The sequence below is a fragment of the Kogia breviceps genome, chromosome 1, assembly GCF_026419965.1.
Source record: "Kogia breviceps isolate mKogBre1 chromosome 1, mKogBre1 haplotype 1, whole genome shotgun sequence".
Taxonomy (NCBI): Eukaryota; Metazoa; Chordata; class Mammalia; order Artiodactyla; family Physeteridae; genus Kogia; species Kogia breviceps.
In genome coordinates, this window is record NC_081310.1 from 166,047,572 (window position 1) to 166,071,141 (window position 23,570).

Consider the following 23,570-nt stretch of genomic DNA (forward strand, 5'->3'; position numbering starts at 1 on the left):
CTAAATCCCAGACTTTCCACCCTTCTTTAAAAACTCAAAATTAAGAATGTTCATTGTTTCCCTTCCTACAACCCATACATTTCTGTGTCTGTGTGTGGAAAGGACTGGGGACTGGGAGAGAGGAGTAGGTGCTCTATGATCTACAGAGACATTTTGCCCCCCAGAGCGACTTGAACCCCTTCTCTCTTAAATGGAGCCGTGAAGGAACGGATGGGGATTGAGGTATCAGACAACTGGCCTCCAATGGCTATTTCTGCTATGTATATATGTGAAGAGAAACCTGTATTTAAATAACAGACTCAAATCCAAGGTCCTCGGGCAGAGGGTCAGTCTTTCCCACTCCCATCCTCCTACTCCCCACCTCTCCTACTGATGTACAGTCATTCTCTGGTGTTCCCAAGCCCCCTGGGGCTTTCTTTCTACAAAGAGAAAAACACTGAGTTTATTTGTGCGCTCAGGGTAATGGACAGCCCTCTTTTACTCCTAGGAGAATGCACACAGACACTGTGGAAGAGGCCTATCCCCGCCCAACCCTGCCCTCCCCTTCCCCTGCTAATCTCTCCCCAGCAGCCCCCTGCCCCCCCGGGCTCAGTCCTGCTGCTGTATTTCTCTCCTGACCTACAAGGCCTCTTCAAGCCCCTTCCTAAGCCTCCCCCAAGCAGAGACAATCCATCATGCTGTGGGACTGTGACACACACAGATGGGGGAAGGTTCACAGATTTCTCTCACATAGGCAAGAGGGGAAAAGTGCCTGTATAACTTAAAATCTGAGGACATACTAGAAACTCTGGGACTCTGAATTCTAATACTAGTCAAATACCATGAAAGCAAATACGATTTTATATGGCCCAAATTTCTAGCACACACAAATTCTAATGGCCCATTTATTTCTAATAATATCTGATAATACAAAATTCCAGAATAAGAAAATATGATGAAATTCAGATTCTCTAAGCTGGGCCACTGCCTAGATATCTAATCCTAGTCAAGGCCCTTCCTGACTCAGAGACTCAGTTTCTTTAACTATAATATTACCTTGCTTCTTAATAAAATGAAGGAAGAAAGAGGTCAGAGGGCCACCAGGGCTAATCCTGGTGGATGGATAATAATGCAGGGAGGTGAAGCAGCTGCTATCACAGAAAAGGGCTCTGAGCCTTTCTCGCTCCCTCTTCCACATCGCCATAAGGCATGAGTGCGTGAAAGGATCCTACATACATGCTAGTCAGTAATGACCCTGTGTTTGTCTACATCAGTGCTTCTAACAAGGAAGATTATACCACCAGATTGTCCTTGAAAATAATAATAGTCATTATGTATTGCACAGTTAGTATGTGCGAGGAACTGTTCTAAGCATTATCAGTGTGCTTAATCTCATTCAGTCCTTCACAACAACCCTTTTAGGTTGTGTAATTCCCACTTTACAGATGAGAGTACTGAGGCCCAGAGAGGTTGAGCAATTTGCCCAAGGTCACACAGCAAGTAAGCTAAAGGGTCATGATTTTACTCCAGAGGCTGAACTCATAGCCACTATGTTATCTTGCCTCCCCACCTTTGATGTGAAACACCTTCAAGTTGAGGCTCAAAGGGGCAAATACAGTATTTATCCCAGGTATTTATTATGCTAGGCCATTCTGACTCAGTGTACATCAAACTCTGAAAAGCAAGGTCAAGTGAGAGCAATATAGGATCAACTAGCACCTAAATGGAAATCATATACCTGAAAATAAAGCAAAGGTCTCTCCAGGGCTGGCCCTTGCCTCCTCCCTACAGCTTTCTGACTGTCTGCTGCTCTAAGATGGATGCGAAGCCATAAGTCTCAGCCTGCAAATGAATTTCAGTGGAAAAAGACAACCCTCATCTGGTGAGTCACACTAAGGCTTACCAGGCTTGATTTCTCATGAGACTGTACCAAGAGGTTCCTTCTTCACCCATGCAGCTCTAGACTTTTCCTAAAGCTCCGTGTCTGCTGAACAGAATGTACTGGACGCAGCACCATGTCTCCCCCCAGAAACACAACTTTCGTTTCCTCTAGGTCATCTTCACTCAGAACACATTCCACAGAGAAAATTGCCAGTCAAATGTCTGAATTGCCAGATGGTTGTATGTGTCTACAAAACTCCCACATCACTTGTCTGGTTCCAGCTGCAACAAGGATCTAGGTACAAACTTTTTTTCCTAAAATACACACCCAAAGAAGATCTATTTTTGTAGACTCCATGATAGGTGATATAATGCTGTGGGAAAACATTTGGGTAGGGGATAGACTCCAATCTTAGGTTTCTACAGAGTTAGGAGAAAATTCAAATTTTAAATTATTTTTTAAGTTATGAAAGTTTTTTAACCAAAATAACACAATAAACCTGTATTTGAGAAAGATAATTGCACGTCTCTTAAAAAACTCCCTCCCTACCTCCTCATCAAAACTCAAGGTATATAAATTATTCCTTTCTTTCCTCAAACCACTACACCTTTGGAATAGCACAGTTTTATGGATACTATCCAGGGCAAGGCTGAAGAGTGGCAAATTGATGAAAACTTAAAGTAAAAATTAGATTATAATCACTACCATCAATTTATTCAATACTCAACTAACGCTTATTGAACGCTTTGCTGTGATTGGTACTGATTTAGTGCTAAAATTTTTTTTAACACTAAAACTAAAATGTGATTGAGATAATAGAAAAGTCTGATCCATTGGGTAAGGCTGGAAGGGCATGAATTACTCCTGTTTGCTTAGCATCTACCAGGATGACTGATTCATACTACAGCCTCTCATTTCTCCAGGCCTAAACCCATAGCCCCAACTCAGGATCTCTTCCTGGAAAAGGCACAACAGAGTGACTAAGTAGGTAAAAGTTCTTTTGCAGAAAATTCTCCTCCTTGCCCCAAAGAAAGAGATATTTAGAAATTTCCACTCTGTAGCACACACTTTGAGGTTCCAAAGGATAAAAACACACTCCTTTCAACCACAAATGCCACAACTTAAATGGCATTTAAAAAAAATTTTAAGGCATTTTAGGTGATGTATAGCAATACGTCATCCTTAGGTCTGCAGCTCATCTCTCTTTAGGAGGGGTAAAATGGCACTGGGAGATGTTGCCGAACTGTGTGAAGAGAATATTTAAATCCAAAAATTATTGTTATTTTGGTGTTAAAATCGTGTGGGTTTTACAATAAAATGTAACATCACTCCAAATCTCAATTATTTATAAAGAGTACATTCCAACATGTGTTCTGATATTTTTTGACCAGAGCGATGTGGTTAAAAAGAGTTAAAAATATTGAAATCCATCATAAAAGTATAACTCTATTAAGTGTATTGTCACTCCAAATCCCGGGTATTTACAAAGACTCTATTTCAAAGTGTGCCAACATTTATTAACCAGATGGGTGTAGTTAATAAGGGTTAAAAATAAGAAAAACCAATATAAAAATATAATTCTATTTTTTAGTTTCCTCTTCCCTGCCTAATGAGGAAAAGGGGTGGGGAGGGAAAGCAACTTTTGTTATTTGGACACAATGTGTGTTTTTTGTTTTCAAACAAAAAAGGGCCACCAAATAATCAACCTGGGGCCACTGACCGGAAGGCAGCCCCGGAAAACTTCCCGTGGGAAGAGTTCCAGAAATTGCCCGGACATTAACGAGCCCCGCTGTGCTGGCTGCGAGCCTCAGACGGTCAGAGGTGACCGCGGCTCGCCTCGCCCGAATACCAGCCATCCTGCCGATTCACGAACCCCGGGACTTGGGAAACATTCCCCGGACTTGAAAAGCAAGACGGACGGGGAAAACATTTCGAACCTACGTGAGAAACCTCAAAGTCCTCGGATGCCGGTGGCGACGCCAGATCCAGATGCGCGCGTGCACACGTCCATGCCCCCGGCTCGACGCGCCCTGGCGCCCTCCGCGCTCCCTCCTCCCACCCCCACCTCGCCCCACAAGCCCCCTCCCCGCTCAGTGTCCCCTAGCCTCTTCAATCCGCTACCCGCCCATCTGCACCTCCCGCCGGGTCCCCGATCGCCCCGACCTCCGCGTGGGCGCGCCCCCTCCTCGGCCACAACCCCTCCCACCCCCTCACCCCGACCCCATCTCTCTGCGGCTCGGACGACGTACAGGAAACCGGGCCAGGGCTCGGTTCTCAGTGCGACCTCGGGGCGCTGGGCGTGGAGGGCGGGGCGGGGTGGGGGACCAGGCGGCCCTTGGGTCCCGGCCCCGGGGTAGCGCCCGGCGTTCTCCCGCAGCCTCCGAGTCCGGCCGAGCGACGGCGAGGTCACCAACATTTCTGAAACCACTTGAACGCCATCTCCGTGGCGGAGGCTGGGGGTCCTTTTCAAGTGAGCCAACGGGACCCACTCTGTGGTCCTTCCTCCCCCCTCGCCGGCCTCGCGCCTCTCCGCGCCCCCTCCCCCAAACGATCAATTACTAGCCACCCTTCTGCCGGGAGCGGCGAGGGGCTGGCTGGCGGCCGCGAGGAAACGGCAGCCCGGATCACTTCTGCATGACAATTGATGGGAGGGAGGGCGCGAGGCAAGGAGGGAGGACGGCTGCAGTGTCCGTTTTCTCACCATGGTGATTAGGCATTCCGGCCGTGCGAGGAGGCAGCCGCCGACCAGAGCGGCGCGGCGTGGAGCGAAGGCAGGGGAAGAGCGGGAGCTGGAGCGGGAGCGAGCCCAGCCGCCGGGCGGGCCAGCGGCGCGCCGAGCCAAGCCAAGCCAGGCCAGATGGCTCTGCAGCCATCAGGGACTGCTCCCGTCCAGCCCGGCCCCACTTTAGCTGTGCAAACATTTCTTTATCCCAACAAGACAATTAAACCCAGCAGCATGAAAAGGAGTCTCCATGACTGTGTTGGGAGTGAACAACCAGAAACAACCACACACATCACAGGAGTTCTCGCCCCCTCCTCCCCCATCCACCCCAGATGGGGAGGGAAAAGGGACTCCGCGAGAACCCGGGGAGCAGCTGAGTCGACAACAGGGCTAGGTCTGGGCAATCAGTACAGAGGGCACCATCTGACCCATCTTTCTGGTGACTTCTGCACCCTTTCAGAGTGGTCATCTGCTCCAGCTGCAATCCAGAAGTTGAGCCTGGTGACCTGAGAACCGCCCCAAACATTCTTCCCAGCAAGAGCAATTCTCCTAAAAGCCCAGATCAAGGTCCCTACCCAGAGGTAGTCCTGGGTAGTCCCAGAGCCCTTGGGAAGTAGCCCCCCTAACACCACCTCCACGATGTGGCCAGCCCTGCTCATTCCAGGCTGCCCTGGGCCTATGTGGGCTCAGCTGATTTGATTCCTAGGACATAGGGTCTTCAAGGATATGTGCCATTGTAAAGACACATCTCAGAGTCAAAATACCATCTCTCCTATGCAGGGCTTTTCAAATTTGAATGACTTCGAATATCAAAGATGAGAGCAAAGCAGAACATCTGGGAACTGCTGTGAGCCACAGGGTTCCCTGCCTACCTGTGAATCTGCCTGACCACAGGGAAGGGCAAAGGAAGAGGGCCACTTGGGGTCAGTGCCCAGTGCCCATCTCTGAGGTGAGCCAGAAGGCAGGGCCCGTCATCACTTCTCAAGGGCAGTTCTGATCCCTCTCAGCCCTCAGGGTGAGCATGCATCCTAGCCAACTCCAATTGTTGTGTCACCCAGACAGGAATTGGGCACAGGAGTGGTCTACAGAGAACAATCAGGAAATGCACATGATAAGAGCCAGAGTGCTAAGGGGGTAATAAAGGTATAGATTCTAGCACAAGGCAGCAGAGAATACTTATTTTCCCTTTTGTTGTAAAGTTTCCTTAATGAGGAAATGTTTATTTTAAAAGCCCTGGGAAACATATCTGTAGACACTTCATATGTAAGGCACACGTGGACTATTCATAATTGGTCCATAAATTTTCACCTCATTTCCCTGGACAAGGAGCCTTGGAGACGGGTTCAGGGCATGACAATAAACAGGAGTTACCTCAGTCCCCTTCCTGGGGAATCATGCATCCTCCACGAATGACTTCTCACAAAATACTTCTCCCTTTTTCCAGGGCACATAAGTCAGTCCTGTTGAGTAAAGGCTTCTTTTTTCCATAGAGCCCAACACCTACCTCAGGAATCACCTGTGATGCCAGGTAGATGAACAGGCAAGCAAACTGGAATCATCTACTAGGAGAGACAATACTTTACCCAAATAGCTACATTTCTTTCTACAAAAATGCATATTTAATCAAAAAAGAAATCCTGCCCATCAGTACCCAGATTTAAGGAAAGAACACGTGTGCATTACACCATGTCTGCAGGCCCCTCTTTCAAATGCTCTCAGATGGGGACATATCTGCATATGGATTCAGTGTGTGAGCAGGGGGAGGCTGCGAGAGTAAAAACTGTCAGTGTTTCCACTGTAAAACTGATGTTTTTCATTGACTTAAAACTCAGTCATAAAACTTCTACTCTAAGTAAGGGACACACACACCCATACTCATCCCACCCCCCAGCAAACCCCTAAAGCTACATGCTTACTTAGGAGTTTTACTGTTGTATTTAATTAAAACTTTTTTTACATTTTATGAAAAAAATTTTATTTATATGAAGAGAACTGAAAAGTCAGTCAACCATATCAAAGATTAACTCTAAATTTTAAGAATTACAAAACCTAAAATATACAAGGTTAATTTCTGGCAATCTGGGCAAAAGCCACTGTATCGTAACACTTTGCTCTTTTGAACCCTTTCTATCCTCTCTCTTCTTGCCTCCCCACCCGCTCACTGCCCCATCTGCCCCTCAAGCTCTCCCCTTGGAAGCAGTCTTGTATACTGTCACTCGATTATCTGAGAAATATTACTTATTTCAAAACGGTTCTGTAGGGAGGACCTGAAAGGCATCTAGTGGGAATAATCAGGCCTTCTAACGGCCCTTAAATATGTATTTACATAAAACAGACCATAAATATTCCGACACACGTCGGCATATGACAGGAGCCAAGAAAGCTGCAGCAGACTTTGTCATGGTGCCTCTTCGACCCTTCCTTACAGAAAAATGTTTCCCCAGCCTTCCAAATACTCAAAATCAAAAGCACAAATGCTCCCCAGGACAACCCTGTGGAGGCTGCTACCCCACCCAAGGGAAGGAAAGGAGAAGGAAGCACAAATCCAGGGTTATCACAGGGTAACAGTCTCCTATTCACTTTGTACCTTTATTTCTCATTTAAGATCAGTCACAAATGCAACTCTAGATAATAATGTGAGTGGACAGCCTACACTCACAGACACGCCTACAGGTCTAACGTTTGTGTAAGAGAAAAAGGAGAACACAAAATACTCATTAAAGAAAGGATATTTTGGGAGAGAGGGTGATGCAAGAGGGAAGAGATATGGGAACATATGTATATGTATAACTGATTCAGTTTGTTGTAAAGGAAAAACTAACACACTATTGTAAAACAATTATACTCCAATAAAGATGTTAAAAAAAAAAAAAAGAAAGGATATTTTAAACAAATAAAAGGGGAAAGGGCTCCAATTTATACAACACTACAGTTTGAAATAAAGAAGTTTCCCCACCCTTCTGATCAGAATCTCATTAATTTCAAGGTCAGAATTCCATTCCACTTTGGGAGACAGACTCATTTAATTTTTCTCCACCCAGGCGTATTCCTGTGTGAGGGATCCATCTCCATGGGGGATGGCACCCCTACACAATGCAAACCAGGCAAACAGAAGAGTTATGGCTTTGACACTCAGAGGGGAATGGATATCCACATCTATGAGTGCTGACCTGACTAACAAGCTTCCTCCTGCTCTGGGGGTCTGAGACAGGTTTGGACTAAAAAATGGAAAAATGGAGACAAGCTGGATTTGTTAGGAGAGAAGAAAGGAATCTTGATCTCCAGGTGTTACTCTGGGGCATGTTAGTTTTAAGAGGATTTCATATTCAACTTGTGTTTGGAGGAAAAAGGAGCAGAATCTGTCACACCCGAACCCAGGACAGTTTTGGCCAGAGGTCAGGTTAGAGCTCGCCTTTATCCTTGCACTTCGACAAATGAAAACTAAACTACACTAAACTAAAACAGACCGACACAATGCCAATCCGTGTTCAGCAAGTATATTCCCAAAGCAGGATCAACACACACACACACACACACACACACACACACACACACACACACACACACTCACACATCAGCTGTACAGAAAGGGAAAAGGTGGAATAGGAGCTAAAGCAAAAGAGAGAGAGAGAGAACATGGGCAGTTGTGCTGTCAGATAGCAGCCTTCTCCCTTAAGTGGAGAGGTCTTGGGCTTACAGCCGCTGACATAAAAGACACACTCGCAACATATTTCAAAACCAAAGAGCGATGGATTTACAAGGCAGGTTGATTTTATGATGACTTTTATTGAAAAGGTACGCTGGGTTTAGGCAGATGCCTTTTAGCGCAGGAAAGTTAACACAGTGCCTAATTCAAGGAGACAGCCTGAGGAAGCAGTGCCGACAGGGGAGAGAGCTGCAACGTCTCTATTACTCTCCTCGGCATCATAAAGAGAAGAGAAAAAAATGACATTCGTGGTGGTGGTTATAGAGAGGACGGGAGCACAAAAATAGAGGAGAGGGGAAAGCAAACCTCAGATGTAGTTTTCTTAAGAAAATAAAAGGAAGCAAATCTTAGAACAAAGGATTGGGTGGAAAAACACCCTCGGTTCATAAATGCTCACCAGGCTTGAAGAAAACTGCTCTGTGGGGTCTACCCATAGTCCAAAAGCTTCAAAACACAATTATTTTCTGATTATATTAGAGGCGAAGATGGCAGAGTTCAAACACTCCTACTCTACAAGTTCCAAGTAAAGGTTTAGCCCCGACTATTAGTGAGTGTAGCGGGAGCCCAGCAAGGCACTTGGAGAACATGACAGAGCTGTTCCCTAAACAGAAATTAATAATAGTTGGGAGCATCAGATATGGAGCAGCCACACAGGCCAGCTGTGTCTAGTCCTAAAAGGGAGCCCCAGGATAAGCACCCAGAAAACCTGTTAGATCCCAAGAGAAGTCAACTTTCTAGCCTTGCGATTGCAAGGAAAACACAGCTGTTTGAAATGTTTTATGGTGATTGACGACACCTTTGTCCTTCTCTGAAAAATAGCCTGATTTGGAGTAGGGCTGAGAGTTGTGAAAAATAAAATCACATGGAGTCTGCTGGATGTGATACAATGGAAAAACTAAAAAAAAAATACTGAGATCAGAGAAACATAATGAGGATAGCAAAGAGAGGAGGGATGGAGGGTTTTTTCGAGCCCCCCAAATTCCCTAGGAACCTACACTTACTAATGAAATGACACTCACTCCTGTCCATATACAGCACCCCCCTCCACTCCAGAGTCCCCAGAGAATAAGCCAATTGTGCCCTGGAGGGAAGGGCAGTGCAGGCCAATGTGCCTCTGCCTACCTTCAGAAAAACATTTCCTACAAGAACTATCAATGCTCATTGACAAGAGACAAGTAAATGTCAGCACTCCGCAGCTATTGAATGGGAGGGAGTCGGCCCTTCCCATTACTAGGAGCATGAAAAATGCCACCGACCTGTTGAATCCTATTGTAAGGCAGGGCTTACTGGGGTTAGGGGAGGGCTGCACCAAAGTACTTACATCTGTCATTCCGATCCTCTGGGCTAGATGAGGCTTCCCGATCCGAAATGAGGCCAGAGACAGCAAAAATCTTCTTCCCAGTGTCGTCAACCTTAAGTGAACCGGGGGAGCTAGATGGCAGCTGTGTCCCAAAGTCATATTCCTTGCCATCTGCATCTGAGAAGCGCAAGTGGGGAGACTCTGTGTCATGGCAGTTTTTAAGTCGCTTGGCCGGCGTAAAGGCTGACTGATAACTCTCCCGGTCCTCAGTGGAAGCAAAGGGACGGAAGGCCCCCACTCCACTATGATTCAGCATACTGATTGGGGTGCAATCTAGATTTGGGGGAGCGAACTGAGGGTGGAGGTGTAGTAAAGAAGGGGGAAAATCACGATTGGCAAAAGTGCCCGGCACCCCACCTTGCCGATGGTACATAGAGGCAAAGGTGTAGGAACCATTGGTGAATGGAATATGCACGTCCTTGTCTACCGAGACAGGTACACCGAAGGGTCGTGGCTGCTGACAAGGGATGGAAGCATCACGGCTAGCCTCAGCCGTGGACGCCAGGACCATCAGTGCTGGGGATGCCAGCGGGTTGGGGAGGTAGGATGAGTTCTCCATCTTGAAGGCTGCCCGGTGTAAGTCCATCGGAGTCTCTTTCTATGGCCGACGTCACACAAGAAGCAGTCTTCCCTGGGAGGGAGTGGCACCTGGGATCAGGGCAGGGAATATTACTGGGGAATCATCCCCTTCTAAGACCTGCGGAAACAGCAAAGAAAAAGAAAGAGGGGGGAGGAAGGTCAGGGGGAGAAAAGAAAAGGGAAACCCCGAGTGACCAAAACACCATCCTTCTGGCTTACAGACGCTTGGGCAAGAGACACCACAGGCTTTAGGAGCCAGTGGGCAGCAGCATCAGACCCTTTTCATTCAGGAAAATCAATAGACAACTTACTGTGATGTACGCGTAGCTGACTTTGGTCCCTACACGTTCCGGGTGAAATGCGCCTGAGCCCAGCAAAGGAAAAAAAATCATAAAACCTCCAAATACAATATTCCCTGAGCAAATGAGCTTTGGAAGGCCAAGTCACCCAGTAGATTAGGCGGGGTCTATATTTTAAAGGGTCTGCACCTGCATACACTGCTCATGGCAGGCCTGGTGTTCAAACAGAGACCAGGTTCTACTCATTGACCCCCCGCATCCGCATCCTCTCTTCGTCTTCCCTAACAATGCCCTGAGACTGAAAAATCCCTAAGTCAAGCACATCTAGATCATGAACCCACGTGTTAGTTGGTACAAATTGTACATGTGGATAAAACACACACATTGGCACATACATAAACACACATCTTCATGTATCATCTAAGACTGTTTCCAGAAAGAAGTACTATGTGAAGAAACAACAGCAGCATTATTTTTGATCCACACCCCTCCCTAATCATATAGGCTTTCTCTTTTCTGAGAAGGAACAAAACCTTCATCAATAAAGTGCCTGGCATCTCTGGCAATATTTAAAAACATAACGGGTGCCTTTGACGTATGTTCTCTGGAAGCGTCTGTCTTCCAGGGGCAGCAAAGAACTGACTGGTAATTTTGGTTACTAATGCACTCACTCTTAAGTAGATTTGTAAACTGCCTTGAATTTGCTATTGACATTTAGAGCAAAATGTTAACAAAATTTCTGACTTACTATCCTCTGCTTACTGGCCCAGTCAGAGTTGATGTCCGCTAAAGACCCCTGGAACAAACTGTAGTTCAGAAAGACTTCTTTCAATTTCCCTTTTAAATTTAGGTTGTACATTTTCACAGCCACTGATTCTGTTTCAAAATTTATTTTGAGTAGGGGGTGGGAGAAGGGCTGTATCTGAAAGTCAGGATAACATAACATGAATACTAGGACTTATTAGCTTCAAAAATGTACACTAAATAAAAACTTAATGAAACTCAAAGTGTAACCAAAAAGCACCATCTGCTAAAAATCATAACCTCTAAATTGAGAGACATGTCTCAAATAAAATTTACCCCCTCCCTTAAAAAAAAAAAACCCACCTAGATAAGGGAGTATCTCGATATTCCCTCAAACAGAGGGACCTCAGTTAAGCAGTAGATGAATCCTCTGGCTTAATGCAGTGCATAGAGAGTATTTCCTTCTCCCATCCTGTAGCAGACATGTCAATGACTGTTATTAATTGGGAAGATGAGTGCACACCATCAGACTGCTTCCTCATTTGGCATCTTTCCTTATAGACATCATTGCTAAATTACCAGATTATGTATCTCACATTAACGGATTTTTCTCTCTCCCAAATTTTAAATAACTTTCCTGTCAAGTTATAGCAGTGCAGGGAATGATCTGCCAAGGACAGCCAGTTAGCCTGACAAGTCTGGAATCCTGTTCTTGGCTGTTTTCAAGTCAGATTAATGGTCATACAACATGGATGCTCCGAAAGTGGGTCCAGGGCTGTTCCAAGGGTTCTAAGCAGCTCCTCACAACAGAAATAACAAACTACTTGTCTGTCAAACAAGCAATACTATATGAGGCAAGCTGGAGAAAAGGGCAAACATAATACACTAGGGGTGAGGGGAAGGATGTTTTCCCCCCCAAAATAACCATCACCCAGAGGATTTGCTTTTTATTTTTACTTCCTGGATCACCTCATTATCTTAAATGAGTTTAATAAATTAGTAATCTGGCAACAGCACTGGACACTCCAACAGAACACAGTGAATCACTCAAACCTGGTTATTCATTTGAAACTTCATTATACTGAAAATAAATCAACAATATTTTCCCAGGCCACATCTCTTTTACTCCACTGTGTGGGCGTTGGTCTCTGTGGGGGAAGGGGGAGTGCTTTTTTTCTTTTCCCTTTTCTTTCTTGCCCCCTCCTCACATTAACAACTTGTATAGATGAGGCTTCAGCAGACCACAGTCATTATGAAAATCTATAGTTAATACACTCCCAATGTCAAAATGTCATGGGTTTAAACACAGAACCCCAAATAAGAAAACTGACCCTCTTAATTAAAAAAATATGGATTGTAAGATAATCAGCTTGATGGAGCATTTGGGTGACTGTAAAGAACCGGCCAAAGGGAAAGTAAGTAACTGTTACTTTTCTGCCTCTATGCTGATTTTTTTTTAATTTAGCACTTCGTGCAAATCCAGATTAAAATAACTCCAGCTATTGATCTGAGCAGTGGAATTGACATTAATTTTAGTTCACTTCTCACTTTGCAAAGGGATCAATAGGAAGTAATAACAGCTGACATCCCCGCTGAAAGGAGGAGAAAGAAGGGCTGAAGACAGAAATCGAAAAGCAACCAAATAAATCATCAGCTACTTTTCCACGGCATCAGACAAACTCCAAACAGATTGCAAAAAGTCTTTGTTGAATTAACTAAACAAGGAGGAGGGATCAATCCACGAAGCTAAATAAATTGTCTGGCAGGCAGTGAGGTTGGACGGAGGGACCAACAAATATTGAGTTTTTAAAATTTCAAATCCTTGACGTGATGGGTTTGGTTCAGGGCTGTATGTGTGGCGGTTTGCTAAATCACACACCCGACCCTGGTTTAAAGTGATTACAAAACGCCAGCTAACTGAATAATTAGTGAGATCACTAATTGCGTGGTTAAACATGCCAGAACCAAGACAAATGAAACGAAGAAGCTGGCGTTTGGAACGTGAACATGTCTGAAACTGGGCTGATGCGCAGCGCTCCCCGCTCTCCGGCGCGAACTAGCCACTTTCCCATTGAAAAACCAAAAGCCAGAGAGAAAGTCTCAGAGAGCGGGCAGTCTCCCACCCCGGCCTCTGACCATCCCTATCAAGGGTCTTTCCTGACCCGCGCCGGGGATCGGCCGGCGAAGAAGGAAGAGGAGCGGTGGCTGCTTCTGCTGCCCTGAGCCAAACCCACTTGCAAATGATTGCCACAAAGAAAGCTGCAAAAGCCTCTTTCCCGGAGCCCGAGCTCTGAATGCCCACCGAACTACGACTCTGCTGGTAATTAAAACGCACACACAACCCCCCTCTGCTTATTACAACAGGTGACATTTTTGTGGTCTCTGAACCGTTTCCAAAAGCCAAGAATTAAAATAATAGAACAAATTAAACGATATTTTTCCTTTGCATAAATAAACTTAAAAAAATTAACAGGCATCTTAAAAAGCAAAGGACAGTGGGAAATGGGGCCAGGGTGATGGAGGGTTGTGAAGAACTCAGGGAAGAATTTTTTTTTTTTTTTTTTTTTTTTTTTTTTTTAAAGTTCACAGACTTCTTCGCTTGAAGAGAATTCCTGAACCCAAATGCCCGGGGGTATTTGGAAATACCGCTCTAACAGAAATTTTACCACCATATGCACGAGCTCAGGAAGCAGAAGGCTAACACGGTTCCATGGCTGGGGCCAACGCCTGCGATTCACACTTGGCCTGTTATCTGTCCCAGGTTTGGGCCCCAACTCAGGCCGGGCTTGGCCAGCGGGTGGGAAGCCAAGACCACCCGGCCTGTCCGAGAGTGCGGGGCCGCGGGGCTCAGCGGCAGCTCAGCGAGCGGGTGCACAGTTCAGCCTCTAAGTCTTCAAATCGGGAAAACCCAACTCTTTTAGGGAAAACGGAGGAAGAGGGCCAACGCAGAGCCGAGCCCACCACTCCTCGGCCTGACCTCTCCCTCCAGCTCTCGGTTGCCTTTGCACAAACAATACTTTAGGTCCCAACAACCTCCGCACGAAACATCTGTTTGTAAATTTGGGGAACCGGGGCTCCAGCCAGACAAGAACCGCTAAGTGCGACAGGCCCTCGTCCGCGGCCGGGTATGACCTGCGGGGCAGGAGCTCGGAGGAGGCTGCCTTCGATCAAAGTCCAAGGACCTCATGCCCCTGCACAGCCCCGCCCCGCAGGTCACCCGGGTCCTGTCGCCGCGCGCCACTGCTTCGGCGGGCAGCCACCAGGCTCCTGGATAGCGGGGCTCCTGCACAGGCGGGCCGGCGCGGGGGAGCCGGGCCCTCCCGGTTCTCGGACAGCGGGCCTGGAGTGCGGGAGGGAGGGCTCTGCCTCTCGCGCCGCGGCCGCTCGGCCGCCGCACACGACGCGACTCGCAGAACAGGTGTGTGGTCCCCGCTCGCTCGGCTCTCTGCCCCGTCTGTCACCGGCGGCGCGGCGCCGCCCTGTCCTCGGCCTTCCCCCAACTCGCCCCGGAGTACGGCGAGAGAATTGACGCCACTTTCGCCGGGTTTCCGCGAGCCGGTAGGGATCGGCACGGAAGACGCCCTCATTGCTTTTCCTCGACGCTTTTTCTGCCTTTCCCACCTCGGCTCATTTTCCATCTGCGGGAAGAACCCCCGAGACAGGCAGAGGAGGAGGCCGGCACCCCTGACCGCTCTGTTCCCTCCTGCCTGACTCACCGCTTCCTCCCAGCCGGCCCATTTTTTCTCTTTATTTTTCCTTTCTTTCCCCTTTGCCCCTCAAGCCGAGTCTGGTGCGGAGGCGAGAGGCGAGACGTGGCTGGTGGGTATCGTGGGCAGAGAGTGCCCGAGTCTTCCCTCTGAGCTGCTCCATGGCGGGAGGCGGCTCGGGCCAGAGACCCCAGACTGCCGGCCCGGCCTGGCAGGACTGAGCCCCAAACCGAGAGCCCCCGCCCCATACACCCGCCCGGTGCGAGGCGCGCCCGGCTCGGGGCCCGGGCTCTGGCTCTCCGCTGGAGCCGCTGCCGGGCTCGAGAGAGCGCGTTCTGATCGGGAAGCGAGAGCTCTCCCCTTGCCTTCGGGTAGCCCGAGTCCCCGCTACTTCTGGGCTCCCGCGCGCCGGGCCGGCCGGGGTCCACCCGGACCTCGAGCTCTTGGAGGGGCTCCTGGAGCGGAGGACAGACCGGGCATCCCCTCGGATGGCCTCACCACCGTGGGCGGCCTCGCCCGGGGGGCCACACGGAAGCTCTCCGCCCAAGTTTGTTGTGCCCTGGAAGAAAAGGCTTTCGCTTACAAAGCACAAAGGCGAAACGCCCAGGCGGAGCCCTGAAAATCCCGGGGTTGGGGAGAGGGGCGACCAGAGGCTCGGGAGCGCGGTGGCGGGCCTGGCTCCGGGCGGAGAAGGTCGCTCCGCCGGGGCTGACGAGCGCGGCTGCCGTGGCCGCAGGACTGCAGCGCCCGGCGTGCTCGCTGAAAAGTTTTGTTCTCAAGTCGGAAGAAGAGAAATTGTTACTCAGTTTAAGGCAGGTCTAAGATAAAAATAAAACTACAAAAAGAGCCCCGCGCCGCTGTGTGTACAGCGGTCCTCCCGCCCCTCTCGGTGGAACCGCTGGGAGAGAGAGTCCCGGCCCCGAAAATCCCGGGAGACCCCTCACGGGTCGGGATGCTCTGAGACCAGGCCCGCGGGCCGAGCGGAGCGGGGAGTTTACCCGCTGCATTTCGAGCGGTCCACCTCTGGGCCAGCACCTGCCTTCTTCCTGGCCGCGGGGGCTTCCCCCACCCCCACCTCCACCTCCTCCACGCCCTTCACCCCCGCCCCCTCCAGGAAAGTAAGACGAGCCCCCGGAGACCCCAGGTTTCCAGCCTCTCCCCGGGTACCCCACCGGGCAGGCCGTGAGTTGTGTGGGGGCGGTCGAGGTCCTTTCTCATTCGGATCGCCCCTTCCCCATCCCAACAGCAGACTCGGGCTCCCCGCTGAGTACCACCCGGCCCGGGCCCCGCCGGAAATCACCGCGGGATCCACTGGGGAGCTGGGCAAGAGGGCATTCTGGCGTTCGACCCAAACAAAGTGGGAATGTGGCTTATTAAAAGATGGAGAAAAGGAGTCCCGCTCCCTTCCCTCGCCGCCCCTGCCCCCTCAACCCTTCCTACTTGTCCAATTCCCGCGTGTGGTCCCTCCCCCTCGCACCCCCCAAATAAAACACATTAAGGAAAACTCAAGACGGAAAGTTTGACTGAAGAAGCGCATGGAGTGCGCAGGGCACCGATGCCGGGAGGCACCGTCGCGAAGATCTGAGACGCGCCAGTCCAGATCCCAGCCCCTTCCCCTGTCGGGGGAGGGCGGCGGGGGGGGGCGGGTTGCCGCCCGAATCCCTAGGAAACGAACCCGGAAAGTTAGCCAGGTTCCTGAGCCAGCCGGCCGCCTTCGCACCCACCCCTCTTATGTACGCACACGCATCCACACCCCTTTCTGGTCTCCATACTTGCCGTGGAAATTCCTTGGGAGAAAGGTCGCACTTTTCAGGACACGGAGGGAAAGAGGCGGCGAGTGTGGTGCATGAAAAGTCCCGGGTGCGCAGAGCCGGCGGAGGCAGCGGCGGCGGCGGCGGCGGCAGCGGCAGCAGCAGCAGCAGCAGCAGCAGCAGTAGGCGGCTGGCCCCGGGTTTGTGTTCGCGAGCTGCCTGGGATTGCATGTACAGATCAAGAGACTCGGTTGGTGTAAGACAAGGAGCAGTGCTGCCTCTCAGCGCTGGCTCTAATCAGTGAATGAGCCTCCACTCTCCCAGGGACTCGGAGACACACACACGCGCGCACACACACACACACGCACATTCACACTCACACACATACAGGCACTCTGAGCACTGAATACATTAGGGCACTAAGGGACTCTGGGAAATGGAGTCCAGAGCCAGGACACTCCTGGAGCACAGACCTGCTGGCCTTCGCGAAAGAGCTCGAAAGTCTTGGGGTTTCGAGACGTTGTGGAAACTGAAGAGAGCTCCCGGTTTTGTTCACATTTACGCCCCTTGAAAGATCTCAGTAGGTGGTCTGCTGTCCTTCTTCCTTTCTTGAATCAAAAGCGACCGAGAGTAAATGGGTATCTTTAATACTGACACCCACTGCAGCTGAATGACTCCCAAATCCTGGCTTCCTCATAAACTCTGCCTTTTCCCCAGAAAAATCTTACTTATTACTTTGCTCCTGGAATGCTTCTCTGGGTCTTTGCCTATAATAATAAGATAATAAATGAATATAAATAAAACTGTTACTTGCAGAGGGGATGGAGAGGGCCTAGTTCAGCACACATTTTGGAGATAAAAATTGTTATTGGTGTTTATATTTACAGTTCTTTCCTTTCAAATAATTTTATAACATCCTTTAATTCACCACGTACAGAAGGATAAATAAGGGAAATGGATGGAGAACTAACATTCCCTGAGTGCCTTCTAGAAGCTGGGTTATGGGACTAAATGCCTTTACATAATCCCATTTATCCTTAGATCAATTCTGGAGATAATATTAGCACTATTTTATATATAGAAGAGGAAACTGAGGTTGAAAGGGTTTTGTAACTTGCCCATGGGAACACGGTTAACTATTCTAGGGTAGCAGGCATTCCAAACTCTGGAAGGGAAACCCAACCAAAATCTAATCCTGGTTTAAGAAATCCCTCCGGGGCTTCCCTGGTGGCACAGTGGTTAAGAATCCGCCTGCCAATGCAGGGGACATGGGTTTGAGCCCTGTTCCGGGAAGATCCACATGCCGCGGAGTAACAAAGCCCGTGTGCCACAACTACCGAGCCTGTGCTCTAGAGCCCGTGCTCCACAACAAGAGGAGCCACCGCAATGAGAAGCCCGTGCACCGCAAAGAAGAGTAGCCCCTGCTCACCGCAGCTAGAGAAAAGCCCGTGTGCAGCAACGAAGACCCAACACAGCCAAAAATTTTAAAAAATAATAGTAATAGTAATAAAGAAATCCCTCCTTTCTTTTGTGGCTCAATTTCTAAAACCACAGATTTCTTATCTCAAAAAAAAGGGGGTGGGGTGGGGTGGGGATTACATACTGATAATCTGCCCTCCAAAGAACCACGTCGGATTACAAATTGTCTATCTAAAAACATAGAGCCCTCACAGTCTCATTCTTGCTATTATTTCATGGTCCCTTTTTTCTTACGTTTAACAGTAAGGTAGCATTAAATATTATGTATATTTAGGTGTACATGTGTTGTATGCATTGTTTGTATTTAAAATTTTTAGTTAGCAACTCTCAGTAAGTAGTAAATTTGATCAACCTAGAGGTCTATGCTTATGACTATTTCTGTCTCTGTAATTCATGAGATCAGGGTTGTTAAGGAACCTCTAAGTCTTTATCTCCACGTTGAGTCATTCATTCACACAGTGGCATTTAATGTATTAGGCACTGTTCTTCCTGCTAGATTATTCTTTCCTGCAGGATTGTAAGCTTCGTGAAGGCAAGAACCATGTTTGCTTTATTCAGCATTATACCTCAGCATCTAACAGTGTCAATCTCTTAGTTGAATGAATAAATGAGGATATAAAAGTAAAATGAACAAAATTTCTGCCCCCAAAGAGCTCATTATCTAGTAGGTGAGACTAGAGTTAGAAAACAATTTGATGACTGCTAAAATTAGGGTAACCATGTAATTTTTTGGCCTGAGACAAGTTTGATAGTGAAAAGAAGCACTATTAATAATTATGCTGGGGTGGAAGGGGTAAACAGGGACCATTCTGAGCCAAGCATATTGAATGGTCACTCTAGCTACATAAGGTGTTTCATTCATTCAATTAGCAAGCATTTATTGGGAACTTTCTTGTTTGGTGTGTTGGAGAAACTACAAGCCACTTGATTTCCCTAGAAATTGAAGTATGAGCATTGAGTAGCAAGAGAAAATCAGGGGAAGTGGGACAAATCATAAAAAAATTACGAATACTAATTTAAGGAAAGTGGACATTTCTACAGGTGATGAGAAACCCCTAGAGGGTTTTTCAGGGGTGTGACATGATAGAATTTCTGTGTTAAAAAGAGCACTAGGGGCTTCCCTGGTGGCGCAGTGGTTGAGAGGCCGCCTGCCGATGCAGGGGATACGAGTTCGTGCCCTGGTCTGGGAGGATGCCACATGCTGTGGAGCGGCTGGGCCCGTGAGCCATGGCCGTGGTGCCTGCGCTCCGCAACGGGAATGGCCACAACAGTGAGAGGTCCGCGTGCCGCAAAAAAAAAAGAAAAATAAAAAAGAGCACTAGGGACTTCCCTGGTGGTTCAGTGGTTAAGAATCTGCCTGCTAATGCAGGGGACACAGGTTCGAGCCCTGGTCTGGGAAGATCCCACATGCCACGGAGCAACTAAGCCTATGTGCCACAACTACTGAGCCTGTGCTCTAGAGCCCGAGAGCCACAACTACTGAGCCCACGTGCCACAACTACTGAAGCCCGTGCACGTAGAGCCTGTGCTCCACAACAAGAGAAGCCACCACAATGAGAAGCCCATGCACCGCAATGAAGAGTAGCACCCACTTGCTGCAACTAGAGAAAGCCCGTGCACAGCAACGAAGACCCAATGCAGCCAAAATAAATTTTTTAAAAAAAATAATAAAATAAAACGCCAATTCTAAGAGCAAAAGTACAAAAAAAAAAAAAAAAGAGCACTAGCTACTGGGTGAGCAGTGTGGAGTTTTGACTGGAGGTAGGGAGACCAATTAAGGAGTCTATTACAGGTAATTCAGTTGGGATGTAATAGGGGCTGAACCAGGGTACTAGGGCAGTGGGAATGAAGAAGAGGGGACACATTACAGTGAAATCTAAAAGGTGGAATTAACAGGATTTAGCCACTTACTATAGCAGATGAAGGCAGAAAACTCTATATAAATCCTAAAAAGGATTTTATTATTTATAGGGCAAGATGCTGTCAGTACTTTAACGTTCATTAGTAGTAAAAGACTTCCTCAGATGAGCTTACAGAGTTCCCATAAATCCAGTGCACAATCTCACAGGTAGATGATATAGATAAGAAGCCCCATGTGAATCACCAAGCCAAACATTCTAATTGCTACCATATGCAATGGTCTGCACTATGATGCAAGTACTTAGGATTAGAAGAAATAATCAGTCTACAAAGACAGTCTAAATTTAAAAATTAAATGCACAACCCTCACAAAACCATAGCATAATCATATAATGCAAAATCGAATATGTAATACCTCACCAATTCACAGGTCATATATATATCCAGCAACCTCAGCTATCCAAAACACAATGAACCAGGAAATAAGCAAAAGGGGTCCCAGAGTAGCCAAGATAAACATTACAAAGACTATGCACTAAAGTTAACACATTTTACTCCTAGGAGAATTCCTTAAGCCTTCACTCAGAGCCGATTTACTCTTTCTTAGGTACAATTCTAATAAGCTTGATTATTTGGCTTTCCCATTCACAGCTGATTAAGATTGTCAAATTAAAAGGGGGCAGCCATTAAAAAGAATGAGATAGACTTGGATGTACTGACATGCAAAATACCTATTGTATATTGTCAAGTGGGAAGAAAAGCCAGTCATAGGACAGTGTGCAGAATATGATTTGATATTTGTATATACACAAGCATACACACACGTTAAAAGAAAATGGCCTGTGGGGATGTACATTACACTGCTAACAGTGCTTATGCCTAGAGAGTGGGAGTGTGAATTGGGGGGGGGCAGGAACAAGGAAGGACTTGGACTTTAAGTGTTTTTGTTTGTGTGTCAATGAACACATATTAGTTTGGGGATTTTAATATCCATTAAAAGACAGACAACAGGAGCAAAAGGCAGTGTTGTTAGAGCGAGCACACTGGCACCAAGAAGTGGTGACCAAAACACAAGAAGCAAGCACAAGAGCTCTCAAAGCAGAAGAGAATGGAGTTATTTGGTGTGGAGGCAAAAAATCCTATCCGGTCAGCATCCCCAGAGGATGTCATGAATTCCAAGCCAGCATAAAGCTGGTGCTTTCAGGGATAAGTCATCAGGAACACATTATGCTTAGTATATTTTACTTAAGAGAGGAAGCATGTAAAAACTTTAAAAAAAGTAAATTCCCACCAAAAGCAGATTTTGATACTTTAGGAAGTAAATTTCACTTGTCTGGAAAATAGGCTTTTGTGGAACACATCACTCCCTGAAGAAGAGAAGGAAAGGAGATATTACTTAATGTAAGAGCAGAAGGGATGCAGAGTAAGGGATGGCCCATAAACTCAACATTCAACAAACATTGATTGAGGGGCTACCAAGTGCCAGTCACTAAGGACACAAAAATAAAGTTAAAAATAGTCCCTGCCCTAGAGAAGCTTACAGTTCAGCAGCAGCAATGGATAAGGAAACAGACAGTAAGCTTCGCTGTACAGTGTGAGCAGTGCTGTAATGGAAACTCTGGGTAAAGGGTGGTGGGAACACAAAAGAAGGTGGTCCTAACTCTGCCTGGCGCTATTAGGAAAGGAGGCAGAGATGTAAGTGGGTGTTCAAAAAAATTAACTGTGCTAAATTAACTGTCCCCTCTTATGGGATGACACTTAAGTTAGCTTTGAAGGATAAGTAGAGTTTACCTAGGGAGAAAGTAGGAACAGCACTCCAGATGAGGGAATAGCATATGCTAAGGCACAGAGACCTGAAAGTTCCTGGTGCATTCAGATAGTGCATTTCAAACTTTTCCACAAGAAAGGTGTGGTGGCGGTTGGTGGTGGTGTCTAAGGGCAAGCCACAAATGACTTGTCATTAGCTTGAAATTTATGTATCCTGTTTTATGTTGAAAAAAAAAAATTGGGCTTTCCTGGTGGCGCAGTGGTTGAGAGTCCGCCTGCCGATGCAGGGGACACGGGTTCGTGCCCCGGTCCGGGAGGATCCCACGTGCCGCGGAGCGGCTGGGCCGGTGAGCCATGGCCGCTGAGCCTGTGCGTCCGGAGCCTGTGCTCCGCAAAGGGAGAAGCCACAGCAGTGAGAGGCCTGCATACCACAAAAAAAAAAAGAAAAAAAATCAATGCAAATTTTGCCTTCAATTCTACAAATATATTGTGCTTTAATATAAAACAATGTTTTATATTATATATCATCTGGTAAAACTGATGCTTAAGAAAGGTGCACCACATTTATCCAGTACTTTCTCATATCCCATGTGTAACACTAAATGATCCAGGGGTCCTTGTTCCTAATTTAAAAAACAAAGATATAGAAGACATAAGGGTGCACTGACAAAGTAGAGCGACAGATTGTGAAGGGTCTTGTTTATCACATTAAGGACCTGGGTGCTTCAGCGTCTAGCTAACTCCTGTTCATACTTCAAGACTCGGCTTAGGCATGATCTCTTCCAAAAGCTTTGCCTCAGTCCTCTCTCCTCTTCAACCCCTGTTATCCTAGCATCCTATGCATTTATCTATCCATGGACCACATTGTGCAGGAATTATCGATTAAGTTCTCAGGCTCCTCCACTAGACTTTGATCTGCTTAAAAGCAGTTGTTTTGCATAGTACTTAGCACAATAGATACTGGTATCTGTTGGACGGCATTGATTTAAATCTGAGGACAAGATTCAGGAAGCACAAGACCAGACAAGGTGCGCCTCTGTATACACCCACAGAATCGTCTGCTTGCCCTGTCAAAGCTATTATGAAACTGTACGGAAACTGTCTGCTTACTTGTCTGTCTCTCAGTCTAGACTATAGGTTTCTTTTAAATTAAATTAAATTAATTAATTAATTTTTGGCTGTGTTGGGTCTTCGTTCCTGCACACTGGCTTTCTCTAGTTGCGATAAGGGGAGCTACTCTTTGTTGTGGTGTGCAGGCTTCTCATTGCAGTGCCTTCTCTTGTTGCAGAGCATGGCCTCTAGGTATGCGGGCTTCAGTAGTAGCAGCACGCAGGCTCAGTAGTTGTGGCGCATGGGCTTAGTTGCTCCGTTGTGTGTGGGATCTTCCAGGACCAGGGCTCGAACCCATGTCCCCTGCATTGGCAGGCAGATTCTTAACCTCTGTGCCACCAGGGAAACCCTAGACTATAGGCTTCTTGAAGGGACGAATTGTTTGCTCACCATTGCATCCCAAACAGTTGGTATTTACCTGACACAGTACAGTAGGTGATGGATGAATATGCAGAATGAATGAGTAGCCATTAAAAATTCTCAAGACAGGAATGACAGGATCAGATCAGGGTTTAGAAAAATAACATTGGAGGCAATTTTATTTTATTTTTAAAATAAATTTATTTATTTATTTTATTTTTGGCTGTGTTGGGTCTTCATTGCTGCGCGCGGGCTTTTCTCTAGT

General features: G+C 47.3%; 1 protein-coding gene across 2 annotated transcripts in view; it reads right to left on the bottom strand.

The window, feature by feature from the left end:
• RNF220 (ring finger protein 220) overlaps nt 1-17,090 on the bottom strand; it is a 224,544-nt gene extending 207,454 nt beyond the window's left edge. The window contains exons 1-2 of one of the 2 annotated variants that reach the window (XM_059082901.2): nt 16,755-17,090; nt 9,611-10,346 (exon numbers count right to left, since the gene is read on the bottom strand). In XM_059082901.2, coding sequence (XP_058938884.1) covers nt 9,611-10,235 — 625 coding nt within the window. In that variant the 5' untranslated portion in view covers nt 10,236-10,346; nt 16,755-17,090. The remainder of the gene's footprint in view (nt 1-9,610; nt 10,347-16,754) is intronic. The other variant, XM_059082908.2, reaches the window with a different exon arrangement.
• Between the last annotated feature and the right edge of the window lie 6,480 nt (nt 17,091-23,570).